This window comes from Rousettus aegyptiacus, unplaced genomic scaffold (genome assembly GCF_014176215.1).
Source record: "Rousettus aegyptiacus isolate mRouAeg1 unplaced genomic scaffold, mRouAeg1.p scaffold_m13_p_19, whole genome shotgun sequence".
NCBI classification, from domain to species: domain Eukaryota; kingdom Metazoa; phylum Chordata; class Mammalia; order Chiroptera; family Pteropodidae; genus Rousettus; species Rousettus aegyptiacus.
In genome coordinates, this window is record NW_023416294.1 from 5,931,368 (window position 1) to 5,951,913 (window position 20,546).

A 20,546-nucleotide genomic window follows, 5' to 3' on the forward strand; every position below is an offset into this window, starting at 1 on the left:
GTTATGATTTTTTTAGCATGAAGAACAGGGAAGCAAGTTGTTGTAACTTGTCATATCTCTTCACCAATGTATACCTTTTTTAAATTAAGTGATGGCGGAAATTTTATTTTATAGCATGTTGATAAAGTGTTCAAACATAAGGAACTGCGACAGCAGCTTGTGGATGCCAAGCTTCAACAAACAACACAGTTCATAAAAGAAGCTGATGAAAAACATCAGAGAGAGAGAGAGTTTGTAAGTTCTGTTTTTTTAAAAAATTATTACCAAATTGTAACCAAAGATATTCAAAACATTTAAAATCATTGAGTATTTTACACCAGACCCAAATTATGCAATTTGTTTTTTTCATTCTCTACATTTAGAAATGTTAGAATACATGAAGTCCTTTTATTTCTGATGATCTTTTTCATATAAAAAATATACTAGAATTAGACCAAGATATTGGAAACATCTGAAAATGTTATACTTTTTCTTTATGTAGAGTGTTATCTGCATTTTTAGGTAATAACCACCAGGTTCAAAATTGTAGCGGTTATTTGGCAAGTTATCTCTGGAGAGCTAGAAGCAATTAAAGTTCACACCAATTTTACCAAACGTGATTATCTTACATTCTGTTACATTGTTTTCTAAATAAGTAACTTGAAAAAAGGTAAATCATTTGTTTACACTGGTATAATTTTATGATAAAATTTAACAATTCTGTTTGCCAGTCATATAGCAGTATCTCAGTGTAGACTCAGTGTATTGCCTGACAATAATTGTCAACATAGTGAGATCTCCCATACTTAAAATAGGAAAATTAAACTATATATGTTTAACTTAAATAAGTCAAAAAATGATTATATTAACAAGTGGTACAGATCACAAACAGAGGTAATTGATGATTGTAATTAGGATATTTCAGCCACTTACCTGTGACTCTAAAATAAGGCCAGGAAAATCTAAGTGTGAGTGTCTGGTCATGTGACATTTTAGCCAAGTATGTAATTGCTATTAGTATTTTGCCAGAATGTTTCTGTTTTCCAGTTATTAAAAGAAGCAACAGAATCGAGGCACAAATATGAAGAAATGAAACATCAAGAAGTACAATTAAAACAGCAGGTAATTTGACAACAGAAAATAGTAGAATTTGTGAGTCTCCTTTTCGCCAAGCAGAGCCAGCTTGAATAGAAGAATAGATCTCTTTTCCTTTTGGAATTTACTTCTTCAATTAGGGAGACTAACTCATTTTGATTTGACTAGGACTTTTCTCAGTTTTAGTACTATAAGTTTTGTGTTTTAAGAAAACCCTCACTCCAAGAGGAAATCATGATAGCTGGTCAGCCTGTTTTCAATGTGCCTTTTTTACTCTCCTACATATTTTCTCTAGTATCTTTCGAATTTTGTTCTATGAGGAAAATAAAACAGGCAGAAAATATATATTTTGTTTAAAAGTAGTTTAAAAAACTGCATATGCTCACACAGGTCTACTTCCAGGTAAGGTTGTGTATGTGTATTCAAAGAATTGGGGTTCTTCCTGTTTTTTCGTTTAGTCTTCTTCTATTGTACTATTACAGTCTCTTATTTGGTTGCTTTGTGTAAAATAAAGGAAGTGAGGCTACAAGCCACTTAAAAGAAAAATAAGGAAAAAGGTTGTGCTTTACATCTCTGAAACGTTATTATACTTACCTAGTTTTAACAGACAGAAGCAGTTAGGTATTTATGTATATAACTTATTTTGTATTTGTTACCTAGATTACATACTGTGGTAAAATTACTGTCTATTTAAAATTTATTGTTTAATGTAAGAACTTCCTTAATTAGTTCTAATGTACACTAATAGAGTACCTTAAGACTATCTTGCAATTTCATGAGCAACCATTTTGAGTGCTATTTATCTTTGGAAACATTTTATCATGGAGGGATATTCTGTAAAGCCGGTCTAGTTTACAGTAAAAATTGAAGAGGAGTCAATAGCATAAATGTTCTATATTTTTTTCATCATAAGTTATGATCATGTTAGCATGTTTCTAGAAAATTTAAACCCCTTACTTATTAGCCTTATACATAAATGGAGGAGGGAATCAGTATGGAGAAGATATAAAAAGTGTTTATATAGCTTTGAAATATGTTATATAATGTGGGAGTCATTGATAGATTTTCCATTATAAGTTACTAGAGGGCCTTTTTTACAAAGCAGTTCCGATTCTGTTGTAGTGTTAGTTCATTTGTTTTTATCTAATCATTAGTTTGCTGCATGTCTTCCTTTTCCCAGTCCCTAAATGTGGCTGTCCTTCCCCCGGCAGTCTCACTCTGTGCTCTTACCATGGCAGTTTCCAGAATTTGTTGATGGTCTCACAGTCTTGGTGTGTCTTAGCCCACTGCTCTATAGTCCAATCACATAGGTCCTGCCATGGTGGTGGTTCCCACCCACTGACTGTCCTGTGTGGGACAGGACTGGATTCCTCCTTGATGGGACAATCTACCTGGATGTTCCATATTCAGTGAAAATAGACCCTGCTAAAACTGCAGTAACGTCTCATCTCCCTCACGTGCCAGAGTTACCCTCTATTTTGCCTGAGCACCACCATCTTTCCCAACTCCTGGCCAGAAGCGTTAGGGGCACCGTCAGTGTGTAGTCCTTTACAGACTGCTCACAAATCCTCTGCATCCTTCCCCAATTTGCTCCTAAATTTCTTCAGGCCTGATTTAGTTATCTCACAGTCATCTTTTCATCCTAATGTCACTAGTAACAATCGTTTCATTCTCTCCCTTTTCCATACATCAGAGTTTGTGCTTTTAAGTGCTTCTCACAATGCATATCAAGCCTGATAACTGTGGGAGTGCTACTTCCATCATATATCTACTTCCTCCTCATCCTGTTTATGTGGATCTACTTAATATTTCTAATGTAGCATTGATGAAAAGGAAAACTGGAAAGGCTATTACTTGGTCACTGGCTCTTGTTTATACTTTTCTACTCTTCCTGGGCCAAACACTTTACAGTGGTCTCCCTAACCCATGGTTTCATTTTCTGCAGTTTTAGTTACCTCATTCAAAACATGTTAAATGGAAAATTACAGAAACAAACAATTCACAAATTTTAAACTGCATGCCATTCTGAGTTTCATTATTAAATCTTGTGCCATCCTGCTGTGCCATGCCTGCCCTATGAATCATCCTTTTGTCCATCATCTCCACACTGTATATGCTACCTAGTTATTGTATAAGCTATCAAAGAATAACCACAGTCATATAACTTTTACTATAGTATTGTTAAATAATATTGTTTTATATTATTATTGCTGTTAATATGTGACTATGCTTAGTTTATGAATTAAACTATCAATGGTATGTACATATAGGAAAAACACACATAGTATATATATGGTTCAGCACTGTCTATGGTGTCATCATCCACTGGGGATATTGCAGTGTGTCTAATGTATTTTTCTGGGCCTCTGTTTCTTCATGTGGAAGATAATACATTAATTAGGCCATCTCAGAGGTTTCCCTCCTAAGGGAAAGTAAAATAATTTAGCCTACCCTTAAAAAATAGCTAGGGCTAATCCACATAAAGCTTGCTTTTCTGGCCACTGAGGGCATATTCCTCCCATTTCCCAACCAGCTCCTTTTCTAAGGGGGAGGGGAAACATGACTCTGCATTCTGTGTTCACATAGCATTATTTTTCCAGCTAGAATAAACATCACATGAGGCCCGCGTTTTAAAAACATTTGGTCTTCTCTTTTAGCTTTTTCTTAGCTATACTCTCACTAAATATTTTCTCTTTCAACCAAACCATTCTTTGGCCTCTGTTTAATTTCCATTCTACATTAAGGAAAGAGATTACCTTGATACCAAGCTAAGAACTGTGCACACACGGTAGTACTCTTAAAAGAATGATCTTTTTTCAAGAATGGTTTTTAAAATGCAAGGAGGGGGGTGGTACATAAATAATATGGTTATATAAAGTTTATAACTACCACCTCACTTTATGTTTTATTATAATGAATGGAGCTAATAAGTATTTGTATATTTTAGCATTTACATTTAGATTAAACCAACAAAATTTAATAAATTCAATGCATTTCAGTGGATTATAAGAATCTCACCCATCCTACTGTCTGTTCAAAAATTTAGTGTACATTTGTTTTACTTTTTATTGTATATAGCAACTCACTGACATTTAGCCTTATGGCGTTCTTTAGAAAGTCTTTGGATTTGAAATTATTTATCCTTTAGAACTCAGAATATATATATATATTTTTTTTCTGTAGCTTTCTCTTTATATGGATAAGTTTGAAGAATTCCAGACTACCATGGCAAAAAGCAATGAACTCTTTACAACCTTCAAACAGGAAATGGAAAAGGTATTAACACATTTATAGTAGAATATTACTATTAAATTAATATTGATTATTTTAAGCACAATTACCATTTAAATGAGTTTATATTGATATGATATAATCTTAACTTTATCTTTTCTGATGCTTCACTGTCATATTCAGGCATTATGCCCTGAATTGACCATGAGTTGGTAATGATTGATACTCTCCAAATTTTAATTCTAAAATTGTTAGAGAATTTTTCTATTAAAGACACTTTGTTGAGAGTGAAGTCAGAAGGTGACAGTGTGAAGAGTCCCCATGATCTCCCTACTTGAAATTAAACAAATTGAACACCTACAATTCAACAGAAAACACCTAGCCTAGCACATGAATATGGCTGAAGAATATGCCCATCAGTACGTCTGAAGTGGGAAAATTGGGGTGAACAGGGGAGGAAGAAAAGGAGAAGAGAAGAGACAGAAAATAAAAATCAACCGTAGAGCTCTCATGGGACTTGGGTAGAGGAGAGGAATCAGGGTGCTGCATGCACTGTTTGTAGCCTCAACTTTCCAGCCTGAGTGATCAGCATGTACTGTGGTGGAATGGAGCCCAGTGATTAGGGCTGAGGCCACGGACTACATGGAATACATACAAAGGTGTAAAGCTATATTCTAGCAGTCTCCACAGCCAGTTAAAAACTTGCCATGAAGCTTGGACTCTATCCTCCACCTTCCAGGAGATGCCTTCTCCATACCCAGAGCTAGCATCAGGCCTAAGAAACTAGCAGTGAGTACAGGGCTACAGAATAGAATGTATCTACAGCCCTAAGAACCAGACACCATTCCAGAGTGGCAGACACACACTCCAGCTAAATCCTGCTTTAAGAGTAGAGAGAACAGAAGTGAGGCAGGTGAGGTCTGGCAGTCACCATTACTGGGAGGAGAATAAAGCCACCAGCTACCTGTCCTAGCTCACGCCACCACCACACATAGCAGCTGATCCCAGTGGGGACACCTGGGACACCTTGGGCAGCACAATACTGCATCTGCCAGGGGCTCAGAACCTTGTTGCCTGCCACATTCTCCCATAGGTGTAGAGCCCTAGGATCAAGTGTCAAAGTAGCAGAGACACACACCTTCCTAGAGGATAAAGGGCATTTTCTTCCCACAGGTAGATATTTAGGAGGCCTGGGCAATGCAGGAATTATGTATGCTACCTAGTGGAAAACAAAAGAATCTTTGCTTATCAACTTGCTGAAGTGATACCACTCACAATAATGATAAAAGTTTAAAAAAACAGATTTTACTCGTGTAAGTGCTTGGGATGACAAATAATCCACTAAATACCATGAACAACCAAGGTAAAAAGGCAGCTACAGAAAAAAATGAAATATCTCTGGAAAATAAAGACATGGAAATATGTGATTTAAATGACAGAATTGAAGATTGCAATTCTGCCAAAAGAAAACTTAGATAAGCAGTTTAATGAATTCAGAAATAAACAAGTAATACTTGAACAATGAAATTGAAACTTTTATAAAAAAAAAATAGAACTTATGGAGCTGAAGAATTCAAAAGAGATAAAGAATGAAACAGTGAGCTTAGGAAATAGAGCTGACCAGTTGGGGGAAAGAATAAGTGATACAAAAATCTGGAAATGATAACATATGGAAGAAAAGTGAGACTTGTGAGTGAAAAAAAATGAAAACTCTCTACGAACTATTTGATTTTATCAGAAATAGCAGTATGAGATAATGGATATATCAGAAGGAGAAGAGAGGGAGACGGGATCAGAGAGCCTGTACAAATAGTCAATGAGAATTGCCTAAACCTACGGAATGGCCTAGATCCCTGAATCCAATGAGGAAACAAGATACCTAAGTATCTCAACCCAAAAATATCTATTCCAAGATATAAGTGTCAAAATTAATGACAAATAATGTTGAAAGCAGCCAGGGAAAAGACAACAACTTAAATCCCATTAGATTATCAGACTGTAAGTAGAAACTTCACAAGCTAGAAGGGAAGGGAATCAAATATTCAAACTATTGCAAAAGACATTATGAACCAAGATGGTTGATCCAGCAAAGTTTTTTCTTTAGATGTGAAGGAGAATTGAAGACCATTTCAGACATAAAAAAGCTGAGGAAATTTTTCTATCACAAGGCCTGCAGTGTAGGAAATACTGAAGGGGGTCTTTCTACCTGAAACAAAAAGACATATTTTACCACTATGAGTAAGATGACTAACAAACAGAATAGAATTGCAAACCGTATTCAGAAAAAGGTATTAAATACTCTAATATGACATGCTAGTTAAAGGTTTAAATATTTTAAAAAGAAAATAACAACTGCAAATTAAAAATGAACTCATAGCATAAATAGGGATAATCTGAGACAACAAAAACAGAAGAGACATGGGAATAAAGGTCTGAATCTACTAAGAGGAAAGGAGATAAGACACAAAAGAAAAGGACTACTGTATATATAAAACTTTTTTTTACATAAAATTAATGGTAACCACACACACACAAAACATAAATTGAGACAATATATCAAAAGAGGAAGCAGAGGGAAAAGTGGAATAGAACAAAACTAAAATAACAATCACAAGGGCAAATAAATGATAAACAGAGCTACCGCAGAACAAAAGATAAAATGTCTATATAAAATCCTCATTTATCTGTAATCACCCTAAACTGAACTCACCAATAAAAGTAGCAGAGTAGCTGATTGGATCAAAACACAAAACCCATCTTTCAAGAGACACTTCACAGCTACAAGGGAAAAAATGGACTTAAAGTGAAAGGTTGGACAATGATACACCAAGAAAAGGCATCCAGAGAAAAGTAGTGTAGCTGTGCTGCACTGACAAAACAGACTTCGAGGTAAGAAAAATAATGAGAGACAGTGATGGGCACTTATATTGATAAAGGGGACAATAAATCAAGAAGACAGAACACATCGATATATATGCTCCCAACCAGGGACCACCAAAATATAGAAAGCAACTACTAAGAAAAAATAAAGGGAGAAACTGACACACAATTATAGTAGGGACCTAAATACCCCACTATGGATAGATCATCTAAAAAGAAAATAAACATCAGACTTAATTGACACAGTAGATAATAATTGTCATTTACAGAACCTTTAATACCAAAAATTCAGATTATACATCCTTGCACATGGACATTCTCAAGTATACACCAAATATGGGACACAAAGCTAACCTCAATAAATTTATGAAGATTGAAATCATACCAGGATATCCTCTGACCCAAATAGTTTGAAACTGGAGATCAACTGTAAAAAGAAAGCCAGAAAAGCGATAAATATATGGAGATTAAACAACATGTTACTAAAGAATGACTGGGTCAGAGAAGTAGAAGGAGAGATCAAGAGATAGAGACAAACAAAAATCAACAAACATTTTAAAAATTGGGGCACAGCAAAAGTAATAAGAGGAAAGTTCATATCATAACAGTTCTGTCTCAAAAAACAAAGATCTCAAATAACATTACATCTTTAAAAACTAATAAGAGGAGCAAATGAAGCGAAAAGTCAGCAGAGTAAGGAAATAATAAAAATTAGAGCAATATTTTAAAAATTAGAGAAAGACCATTGAAAAAAATTAGCAAAGAGCTGATCTTTGGAAAAGACACAAGAAATTGACCACCCCCAGAAAGACTCAATGAGGGAAAAAAAGGTAAGATACAAATAAAATCAGAAGTGAAAGAGGAAAAGTTGAAAAGTTATGATAAACACTACAGAGATATAAAGGATCACTATGCATTATTAGATGCATAAATTCAGTATTCTAAATGAAATGGACAAGTTCTTAGAAAGATATAAACTTTTTAGATAGACTCATAACTGAAAATCTAGGTCAATTAACAGAAAGGAAATTGAAACAATATTTAAAAAAAAAAGAAAAAAGAAAAAAACAAGTAAAATTCCAGGACCCAGTGGCTTTACTAGTGAATTTTACCAGATATTCAAAGATGATTTAATACCTGTTTCTTTCAAAATTTTTCAAAAAATTGAGTCAGTAGTTTACAACTCATTTTATGAACCCAAAATTTAAAGATAACATGAAAAAAGAAAACTAGAGCAATATCTCTGATAAATACATGTGCAAAAATCCTAAACAAAATCCTAGCAAATAAGTACAACACAATAAAAAGATTATACACGTTCAAGTGGGCTTCATATAAGGGGTACAGGGATGGTTTAACATACACAAATCAACATTATATATACACAAAGAATAAGAATCATAAGTACAGAAGACTTATATGATAAGATACAGCATCCATTTATAATTAAAACCATAAAATGGGTATAAAAATGAAGTAATTTCAACATAATGGCTATATATGACATTCTATTAGCATCATATTTAATGGTGAAAAATTTAAAACTCTTTAAAGATCAGGAACAAAACAGGGTTATCTGTACTCACCTCTCGTATTCAATATTGTATTTAAAGCCATAGTTAGAGCAGTCAGGCATGAGAAAGAAAGACTAGACATCCACATAGGGAACACAAAAGTCACAATAGTCATTTTTCACAGACATGATTCTCAATAGGAACCCCCGAAGACTCCTTTTAAAAACCTTTAGAAACAAAATTTCATGATATAAAATCTAAGCACAAAAATCCATCGCATTCCTTTATATTAAATTAAATTTCAGAAAATGAATAAAATAACTTTGCAATTTCAACAAAGAGTAAAATACCTAGGAATAAACTTAACAAAGCCATCTGAAAGGTGTACACACTAAAAACTGTGAGACATTATTAAAAGAAGACTCAAAAGAATGGAAAGATAGTCCGTGTTTGTGGATTGGAAGAATCAACATAGCTAAATGTCCATATTACCAAAGCCATATACAGATTTCATGCAATCCCCGTCAAAATCCCAACAACATACTTTAAATAGAACAAAAAGTCATCATATTTTTAAGGAAACACAAAAGATACCAAATAGCCTAAGCAATCTAAGAAAAAAGAACAAGGCTGAAGGTAACGACCTTACTTTAAATTATACTACAAAGCAATAGTAATCAAAACAGTATGGTATTGGCAGAAAAACAGACCCACAGACCAGTGGAACAGATTGAGAGCCCAGAAATACACCCTTGTATATATGAGCAAATAATTTTTGACGAGCCAAAATACACAATGGAGGAAAGAAAGCCTCTTTAATAAATGGTGCTGGGAAAACTGGAAAGCCACCTGCAAAAGAATGAACCTAGATTAGTGTCTGTCAGTATACATCAAAAGTAACCCAAAATGGATCAAAGATCTGAGTGCAAACAATCAATTACAAAAAGAAAACACAGGAGCTAAACTCATGTGCATTTGTGTTAGAGAGGGTTTATGAATTTGACTTCTAAGGCAAGGGAAATAAAAGCTAAAATAAATGAATTGGACTACATCAAACAACAAGCTTCTGCACACCAAAATAAACCATCAGCAAAACAGACAATTAGCTGAATGGGAGAAGATATTGGCAAACAACATTTCCGATAAGGGCCCAGTATCCAAAATACATAAAGAAATCAACAGTACGACTCAAAAAATGGGCAGAGGACCTGAACGGACACTTCTCCCAAGAAGACACACAAGTGGTCAAAAAACATGAAAAGAAACTCAACTTCGCTAGTTATTAGTGAAATGTAAATGAAAACCACAGTGCAGTTCTACTCCCGCCTGTTAGAATAAGTATCCAGGACAAGGAATAAGTGTGGAGATTTTGGGGAAAAAACCCTCATACACTACTGGTGCTAATGCAGATTGGTACAGCCACAAACCGTATGGAGATTCCTCATTAAACTAGGAATTAATGCATAATCCAACAGTCTTTCTTTTCTTTTTTTTTTTTTTTTTTGAAAACTGATTCATAAAGCTATGTGCATCCCAATGTTCATAGCAGCATTATTCATAATAGCGAAAACATGGACGTGCCTGAAGTACCCTTAACAGATAATTAGATAAAGATATGGTGTACATACAAACAACAGAATATTAGCGCTAAGAGAAAATGAAATACTGCCATATGTGACAACACAGATGGGTCTTGAGATTATCACGCTAAGCAAAATAAGTCAAAGAAAGTTGAGAACTATGATTTAACTCTTGTGGGATATAAAACAGAAAGCAACAAGCAGACAAGACAAACAGACTCATGGACACCAACAACAAACAGTTTAGTGGTCACCAGAGGCCAAGGAGTTGGAGAAGTACATAATGGTAAAGGTGGTCAAATACATGAAGGAAGATTTGACTTGGGGTAGTGAACACACATGCAGTACACATATGACATATTACTGAATTATACACTTGAAAGCTGTGTAATTTTATTACTTAATGTCACCCCATTAAAAGAAAAGACAATTCGCTCTTAGAAGCAGATTTTTTTATAAATCACTGTTAATGAGCTTTCTTCATTTTTTCTCAAAATATGTGTAAGTTATTTTCTAAAGTTTTAGGCCAAGAAAAGCAATAATATATTTTGGTTGAAATAGATGATTTCTAATCATCTAGCAAATGCCCTAAAGTATTTGTACTCTTTATATTTGATATTTGTAGTAACACAGAAGGAATCCTTATAAAACTAAAAAAACATCCGGAAAAATATTTGGGTCATTTCAGTTTAGCATATGGGCTGAAAGAAAATTTTAGCGTACTCTTTTCTGCCTCTGTTCTGAAATGAACAGGGAGAATTTTGTTTTGGACCACAGGCTCTGGTACTTAGCTACTTCATTGCATTTTGTGACTTCTGTTGGTGGGTATTTACTTTGGCATTTCTCCTTTAGAGTAAGGATATTAAAAAATTATTACTGAGGATGAGTAAAAGTAGGATCTGGCATTTTAAAAGAAGTTAATAGATATTTGTTGTCATTATTATCAGATCTTATATAGTAAGTACATCCTTGGTAGTCAGGATTTATAACTTCTTGCATCATTTATTGTAGACCATTGAGAAGTTATTTAACTTTTTGGTTTTGTTCCTTCACTGTTAAAAATGAGAATAAAAAAAGCATCTGTTGTATTTTAACAGTGGTTGGCCATGTGAAGTGGTCTAAGTGCTCAGACATTTTTATACCCAGTAATTTAGAGATAACGCAGTGAACCTGAGCAGATTAGTTTTGCCGGCGACTCCTTTCAGTTGAGGGGCCAGTTGAAGTTGTTATGTATAGCAAATGTGTTGAGAGGACTGTAGCTCACACATGCTATTTAGACAGGGGCACCATTTTAAGAGAGGTGCTCCCCATTTTGTACTCCTTCTTGAGAATTATCTGGACTGAAACACATTTCTCTGTGCTAGTAGTTAATAGGAGTCCATGTAGGTCAGCACTGAACTCAGATCTTTCATGCACTCTTCTCAAGGTCTTTTTTCCCATCTACATTGTGGTATAGTTATATGGATCATTAACGTTTGGTGTAGGGTATTGGTTTTGTCTTATCCATGGTTCCTTTAACAGTGCTTGCTTGAGACAGAGCTGATAGGGAGATTAACAATATATGAACATTGCAAATATGACTGATTGACAGGCATGGCTTAATCTTATTCCGAACTTCTGAAAACTGTGATCTTGTACTATTGGTTTAAGAACATGTTGCACTTATTTTTGTACACACTTGAACAAAATCTGAAATACAATAGTGTTAAAAGTGTGAGGATGACTAAAGTTAAGAATTTAATAATTTTAGTATCATTTTCCTGGTCATTTACCTAAATTACCCTAAGTATTTCTGATACTCATGTTGTTTTAAATTCTTAATCTCTTTGAGGGCTGACAATTTCCATCCTTCCAAGAATCCGAAGAATTAGTTTAATATACTCTCCAGAATATTCGAGAACATGGACATTTTTCCCATACAACTTGGAGAAAGAAGTCTTGGGTTTTTTTTTTTTTCTTTTAGCTAGAATGAATTGCTTTGCAACCTTAACTAAGAGTTCAGAGTGTAATTATCTGAAGCTTCCATCTGCTACTTCCTCTGAAATTGAGATTAAATTTGTTTTTCTTATGATATGAAATTCTACTTTTGTTCCTGCTGCCACCGTGATAAATGTTTCTGTTAGCTCTGCTGACAGGCACAGCTACTTTTATAAATATATAATGTACTGTTGGTTGAGACAAGTACAGCGATGAGGGAGGGAAGGAACATTATTAAATGTTTCTGGGGAAGGTCAGAGAATACAACTTAGAAATTAAATTTGCAATTGTGTTCGTTCACAGATGACAAAGAAAATTAAAAAACTGGAAAAGGAAATGCTAATATGGCGTACGAAATGGGAAAATAATAATAAAGCACTTTTACAAATGGCTGAAGAGGTGAGAAGCTTTTACATGACTGAATAGTGAGCACTCATTTATTTCAATATTAAAGCAGGGTGGAACTTCTGGAAATTCGCTAAAATAATTGAAAATTGATTACTTTCCTGGAATAGTTAGTTGCCTCTTAAGTGAGATTTTTAAACTTTTTCCTCAATTAATTAGCTCAAGTTTGTATTACAGACAACTGTAGAATATCAATATGTTGCTTTCTTCTAGAGCAAATGAGCTTATTCAGACTGTTTTGTTAGTCTGGTATGCTGCTCTCCTCATAGTTTTTGATTCCGTAAACTAGGGATGTTTCCTGGGAGTCTGCATTCCTAACAGGTATGATGTTGGTTCTAAGACCATAAGTTGAAAGTCCTAACTCTTCAGTAAAGACAACTTGATTCAGATTTCCTATGGAACTATGGAGAAAGCATAGACTTGTTAACTCAGTTGCTTTTCTACTATAACTTTTTCTTTCAAAAGGCAATAAACTACTTATTGTCAGATTTGTTGTAAATAAAGCTGAAATATATTCCATGGGCATATACTATGTTTCTTTCATAAACTCAATAAGACTAGTTTATAACATCACAAGAGAAAGCATTAGGGTCCTAAATATGGTGTAAGAAGAATAATTGATGTAGAAATGAAAACTTTAATGTATTATTTCTAGCACTGTAAGTTAAGATCCTGATTTTCCTTAATGCTTCATCAGGTCAACTTAAGAAGTTTTGGTTACTTTAAAGAATTAGAACAAAGATTTTAATTTTTTGCTTTGCTCCAAAATAATTGTAAATAATTTAATTGCCAGTACACAGTGAGGTCAAGAGATAAAAAGTAGTTTCCAATATGTCTCAGAGTACTTTTTATGTACAGTAACCTAATTTGTGTTACATATATAAAGTTTACATTCTTTTTCTTTCTCTTTTAGAAAACTATTCGTGATAAAGAGTACAGGGCCTCTCAGATGAAACTGGAACGTTTAGAGAAGCTGTTTAGAGCACTTCAAATGGAAAGAAATGAACTCAATGAGAAGGTGAAAATCCTGAAAGAGCAAGTGTCTGTAAAAGCAACAGATGTAAATTTAGCAACACCTGTGACACAGCCCTGTGCTGTGCTTGATTCTCAGAAAGAGTCAATCACTTCCTCTAAAAGAGCCCCAGAAGTCTACCTGCAGGCTGAGCCCAAGGGAGTGAATGAAACAAAACACAGCTTAAAAGATCCTTTCCATGTGATCTCTTCTGGGTTTTGATTTAGTTGAAGAGATGAAGTGTGATCACTGTATTGAGAGATATATTTTGAGTATAACTTTTCTGTAGTAGTTAGTATTGGTTTTCTGATAAGTTTTCGTACTTTTCCTACCACATCTGTATTTTCTTAGAATTACTGAATTATGTGACACAGGAGGCTGTTTAGCAGTTTTCCATTGTTTTAATGTATATGTTTTCCACAGTTTATTGCATATCTGACTCATTTTCCCTTCATTGCCTTGTTCTTTCAGTATATCTTTGTGTTCATTGCTTTGTCGTACAATTTCTATATCTATATATATCTTTTCCATATAATTATCATTATTATTATTAAATTTAGATTTGTTCTGACAGTGGCTCCCAATGTGAAAACTAAAACTATACTCTACCATTGTAAAAAGAGAAAATATAAAAAATGATTACTTGTCTTGTAGCTCATTGAAATGCCCACTAAACATGAGTATGGGATATGAAACAAGCATAGGATATTTGATTAAGATTAGCTTTTTGATACTATTTTTATCATTTGACAAATTGAGATGATTGCAAGTCTTGATTCCATCAAAGTTGTGGCAGAATATGTATATGGAGGTGTCATTTGTAAAGAAAGTGGGATATTCAGGCCAGTCACAGGACAGAAAGGCTTTATGTTTATGTGACTAAAAGTAATTGTATTGCTTTAGTTTCAGGTTAGAACAAATGGCTAAAGAAAAAAAAGTATCAAGGTCTCTGCATTTAGAATAGAGCAATTTCTGTACTTCATAATTTCGTTCCTAATTTTCATTTGCTGCTTTAGTGTTAATGGTCATATTTATGAACTAAAATGGGTGGAAAATAGAAAATGAACAGTAAAAAGAGCCCAGAGTGTGAGAGGTTTATAAACTTCTGCCACTGACCATGATAATCAAGAGGCCAGACAGCAAAGGAAAAGAATGTATGTGAAATCTGACAAATTTAATTACTGTGCCAAAATTAGCAAAATCAAACAAATCCCCCCCCCCAAAAAAAAACCATCTCATTCAGCTACTAAATGAAATATTGAACCCATTTCTTTGAGATGAAGATGTGTGTCAGAAATATAATTACACTTAATGCTGATTATATTTCATCAGGAACCTGTTAATTGACCCTTAAAATTTTTATTAAGGTAGTTTTGTGGCCCTCTAAACCTCTTTGTGGCACTTGTTTTTTGTGGAGGTAAATTTTTGGATCAACAGGAGTGTGATTGACAGCACTTGGTCTGCTGTCTTAGGTATACTAATACATTAAAGGAATCTGAATTGTTTGGGAAGCTTTTGGTTTCAGAATTTTTCCTCTGGTTACCAAGTGGAGGGGGTAAAAAAGATTTCAGTGAGAAGGGTTCCCTTCTAAATGGCTCTGTAACATGCCCAATAGTAATTATGTTCTAGAACAGGAGTTGGCAGACCATCTCTGTAACTGCCAAGGGCTGCTGCTTTCATGCTGCAGCTATTGATTTGAGCAAGTCTTAAATATTTGCTATCTGACCCTTTGTCAACTCTTGTTAGAAAACACTATAGCTGGCTCAGGAAAAGTTTAAATGCTGTGATCAATTAAATTGTGTGTGTTGCACCAATTTTGTGAAAATTTCTGGAGCTGTAAAATCTATAATGGCAGTGGATTTCAAGGTATAGAAAAAAACATGGGTCTAGGATAGCAGACCATTGCATCTTCTCATTTTTACAGGAATACATTTTGTGCTTAAGAAACATACATTTTTAGTTATGTTTGAAACTGCCTTACACCGAGTTATCATTGTTTATTTCTCAGGTGTTGCAGAAATATCTACCTCTTTCATCCTGTAAATGAACATAACTGAAAAAAAGATACAATACTAAATACACTGCTTTATTTTTACAGTTCACATCTTTCATGGATATACAAAATTGACAAGGGAATCTTATGTCACTTTTCAAAGACATTTTGTAGAGATTTTTGACTAATGAATATTATTTTATCTACTTTTAAGATTTAGTAAATACATAATGATTATTTTTAAAGCCTCTGTGTATTCTTTATATTTAATGTAACTTTAATTGTGTGATAACAATTGTACATCAGGACCCCCAGGCCTGGAGCTTGCACTTGGGTTTGGATATTCCAGAAGAACAACCAGGAGGACGAGAGGGTTGAGAAATGCTTTTTATTATACATGAGGCGGGGAAGCTTAAGCAGTGGCCAGAGCTGTAGGAATAAAACTGCTGACCAAGAGCAAGCAGAGTTCTTTCTGCCTATTAGAGCAACGGGTTAACTCATGGGGGAGCCACCGTCTTTCTAGCCGAATGGGAGTGAGGTGCCCTGCTGGGTTACAGGAGCAGATAAGGACCATGGGAGCAGCAGGAAAGTCCTTGGGGGCAGGCGCCGCTGAAAGCCCTTTGTTCACTGCCTGCCTTGGCTGCAGGCTGCGCAGCCAGCACTTTCCAGAGTTTGTGGAGGGGCTGTGTTCTGAGTTAACCCCACAATAACCAAGTTCAGAGATTGTTGTGAATAGCTGATTTCTCAGACCTTAAAACATAATTATTGCAGAATTTAAATGACCGGGGTTTAGAGAAAACTACTATGATCGGTTGGCAACATTCATTTTATTGAGCGAGAGCTCTTGTTAGCTTCTCCCCGCTACCGCCCTTCCTTTACTAGTCAATTCAGACGATTTCTGTAGTATAACTTTTGACAAGGCTTTAAAAAATTGCAAGGGCTATAAATGTTTCTGGTTCTAGCATACCTAGATGCTTACATTGAGAATTTCAGTGACTTTTCATTGAATTAGTTGTTGATAAGCAAAACTTACTTCCACGTAATCCTGTATAAGCAGGTAAACAAAATTTTTACAGTTTAGCCTAGGAGAAAGCTAGTATTTGAGTGCCCAGGTAAGGTACAAGTTAAAAGATGAGGTGAAGAGTAACATCGTGGAAAATTATGATGAAAAATGCAAGAATCAGTTCTTTATTGAAACAAGCAATATTGAAAACTATCAAAAACATCTAGAAGGTGAAAACGTAATCTGTAAAATGGAAGAAGGTGCCTCTACATCATATATCTGATAAGGATATACTATCCAGAATGTACAACTCATTAAAAAGATGACAAAAATCTGTGAAAAGAACTTGAATAGACATTTCTTCAAAGGAGATGTGTAAGTTAAGCACATGAACTGAGGCTCAACGTTAGGAATCAGCAGGGAAATGCAAATCAAAGTCCTGAGATAACGACTTCACAGTCACTAGGCCTCTAGGTAAAATAGGTGAAAATTTGGAGAAACTGGAACTCTTGTAAACTGCTTGGGGAAATGTAAAATAGTGCAGTTTTGGGAAAGAATTTGGTTACTCAAAAAGTTAAAATAACAGAGCAATTCAACTGTATGTTCAAGGGAATTGAAAAGGGTAAACAAATACGTGTGTTTGTTCATAGCACTGTTCACAGTAACCAAAAGGAATCAACTGCAATTTCAGTGGATAAACATATTAAAAAACTCTGATATACAATGGTATATTATTCAAGCAAAACAAGAAAGTACTGATGCTTGCTATAATACTGATGAATCTCAGTGCTAAGTTGAAGCTGGGTACAAGAGATTAGATATGTATAAAACTTACTTCATTTTTGATGCTTTGACATCTGAGGTTGGTGACTCGAGGGACTGCCCCTCCCAGGGCCAGTTAATTCTTAAGAGATGTTGAAACAACTAGCCTTGAGCACAGCTCATGAAAACCAACCAATCCAGAGCTCAGTTTTCCCACTGGTTCCCAGACTTTGGGCCACTGACCGCCTACTCTAAATACCTCAGAGCGTGGTATTTGGCAGCTAGGTACCAGTTCCTGTGCCCCAGAGTCCACTGAAGTTATTCAAATTAGGCAAACCTACTCCTGCTTACACTGTTCAACCTGCACCTTTGCAAGCAAACAGTAAAGGCTCCTGCTCACATTCCCCTTCCTGCCTGATACTGGTGTTTCCTGTGGTGTGCTCTGTAGTGTGCCTTCTTCTTTTGGGAACGGTGGGTATAACTTGTTTTCATCAGCAATTGTTTCCTGATCTGTTGACCTCACCTTACCTAAATAAAACCTACAGTTTAAAACACGAATAGATACATTCATAGTGACAGAAAATTGGTGTTTGCCAATTTGGAATGGGAAGTGATTGATTCACAGGCGCAGAGTTTACTTTTGTGAGGATTAATTGTTTGGAACTAGACATAGGTAGTATTTATACAACACCATGAGTATATTAAATTCCACTTAGTTGTATATTTAAGAATGTTAATTTTATGTTACAGGAATTTAAAAGACATAAAAATTAATATGAAGCAGTTCTAGGTTTACCTATTAGTTTTGATATATGGACACCTTAATTCCCCAATCCAGTTTTAGGATTAGCAGACTCTTATATCATCATGTACTTTAGAAGGATAAATAAAATTCTCAATGCATAGTCCCTTGGGTGCCTATCATTTTCCTTACTGAGAAAATGAGGCAAAGAATTGGAAATAAAATAGGAAAAAATGCACTAATTTTTGCTCAAGATATAGGACACATATGCAGTTACTCTTTTTAAAAAATTCATAAAACATTTGAAAAAACTGCAAAGCTAATCAGGAAATGCTTGTATGAGAATTGTAAAAGTCATTTTTGCATATTTTAAGAAAATATGGATTTAAATTGTTGACTCGTAGGCAATACCATGCTACTTGTGTATTAAGACAGATGTGGTTTATCTTAAGCAACTGTTTTATACTAGTTCTTTTGAAAGTGCTAGAATCAGAACATAAGTAAGGCCTTATTATTCCACTGTATTTCCTACTTGGTCATTGGTATTTGATTATGAAGGTTTCATGTAACATTACATTCAGTAGAAGGTGTTTTGAATGTATAAAATAGTTTCCAAATCCACAATGATAATTTAAATGAACTTTTAATCCAATCAAAACATGAAAAAAAAAACATCTCATACTATGGGTTTAATATCTTTCACTCTCCGGTTGCAATGCTCTGATGTCCACCTAATTATCATTCATTGTATATATTTTCACTGTAGAGAGAAATTCATGAGTGAAATTTCTTGAATTTTTAACCAGGCTAATTTTTTTTTCCCCACCTAGGTTAAATAAAGCACTCTATCCTAAATGACTAGATTTCTTGATTTATTAACATGTTTCAGCATCAGAAATTAAATGTGAAATCTCAAAGATTTGAGGAGAATTTGTTCACTAATTTCATTTTTGTGCTCCCATCACCAAAATAACATTTTAAAGAGAAAGACTGGCTAATATTTTAAAATTTTTTATTTAAATGTGTACTTCCACATGTTCTCCAGGCCCTTATACACTGCTCTTGTTTTAATTATTCATGAAAAGTGTTCCCAAACCATTTCAAGCACCTTTCAATCATTTTCTTTCTATAAATATTTGGTACAATATGTATACTTATATTTTAATTATTTTTACTACAATGCATGTCAGTTGTATGTACCGCTGGTTAACATTTTTCTTTTTAAATAATCATTCAGGAAAACATTTTTAGCTCACCATTTGCTAATGTGCATATTATTCTCTGATACTGAGCAGAAATTGAGACTCACCGAGGCTCCAACTTAAAGCTATACCTTGGCATTATATCCTCCATGGAGAAACTGTTAATAAAACTAGAACAAGGTGACTTGGCTTTATATCTTACCTTAATCTTGAAATTTATTAAGGATTTTAAAGTTACTTAGTATCAGTCTTAATTTCGTGGGTATTGTCTCACAGTTTGGAATGAGGGTGGTACAGGCTCAGTTATCTAACACAACTTTTTATTCAGAAAATTTCACATTTTGGGGTGTTGCAAAGTGAATGAACACATGTATACCCTTCACCTATATTCACTAAATGTTAATATTTTGCTATATCTCTTACTTGTGTGTCTACACACACACACACACACACACTCACTCTCTCTCTCTCTCTCTCTGGAAAGTTGCAAATATAGTTAATACTTCAGTGTACGTCGCTGAAAAATAAGGACATTCTTCTATATGACTACGATTCTATTTCCACTGCTAATATAATTAACATTAAGTATACATTTGTTCTGATCATGTTCTATTTGCCACATTGATAAAAAGAGTATCCCCTAAAATGGGGTTCCCCATCCCCCAGGCCACAGACTTGCACCAGTCTGTGGCCTATTACAAACCAAGCCACACAGCCAGAGGTGAGTGGCGGGTGAGCGAGCAAAGCTTCATCCGTACATATTTGCAGCCACTCTCCAGGGCTAGCATCACTACCTCAGCTTCACTCGAGGTCATCAGGCATTAGATTCTCATTGGTTCCTGGTGCCCAAGAGATTGGAGATGGCTACAATAGTACAAGATGGTTATACACATGATATGCAACACTCAGATGAGATAAGCCATTCATTAGCCACAGCCAAATGAGGACATCATATGGTATACAGGGTAACATAGGGACTGTATGAAGAGCAGAGTGATTTAGCAGGGGCTGGGGTTGCAGGTCAAAAAGCAGGAGGATTGATTAGCTTTTTGGAATAATTTAATGGGTTGGCAGTGAGGCAAAACCTGTTAAATTGAGCAAATAGGGAGTGGGGGATGAAGCTAGAGAAGGCTGATAGAGAAAGTACCCAGGTTGGAAGCCTTTTATGCTG

At 34.8% G+C, this 20,546-nt stretch overlaps 1 protein-coding gene across 2 annotated transcripts in view; it reads left to right on the forward strand.

Moving 5' to 3' along the window:
- The window catches only part of LOC107506221 (gamma-taxilin-like), a 56,083-nt gene extending 40,180 nt beyond the window's left edge, over positions 1–15,903 (forward strand). Inside the window, exons 6-10 of one of the 2 annotated variants that reach the window (XM_036235742.1) lie at positions 115–234; positions 1,027–1,101; positions 4,258–4,350; positions 12,560–12,655; positions 13,575–15,902. In XM_036235742.1, coding sequence (XP_036091635.1) covers positions 115–234; positions 1,027–1,101; positions 4,258–4,350; positions 12,560–12,655; positions 13,575–13,895 — 705 coding nt within the window. In that variant the 3' untranslated portion in view covers positions 13,896–15,902. Of the gene's footprint in view, positions 1–114; positions 235–1,026; positions 1,102–4,257; positions 4,351–12,559; positions 12,656–13,574 lie in introns of both variants that reach the window. The other variant, XM_036235743.1, reaches the window with a different exon arrangement.
- The last annotated feature ends 4,643 nt before the right edge of the window (positions 15,904–20,546 follow it).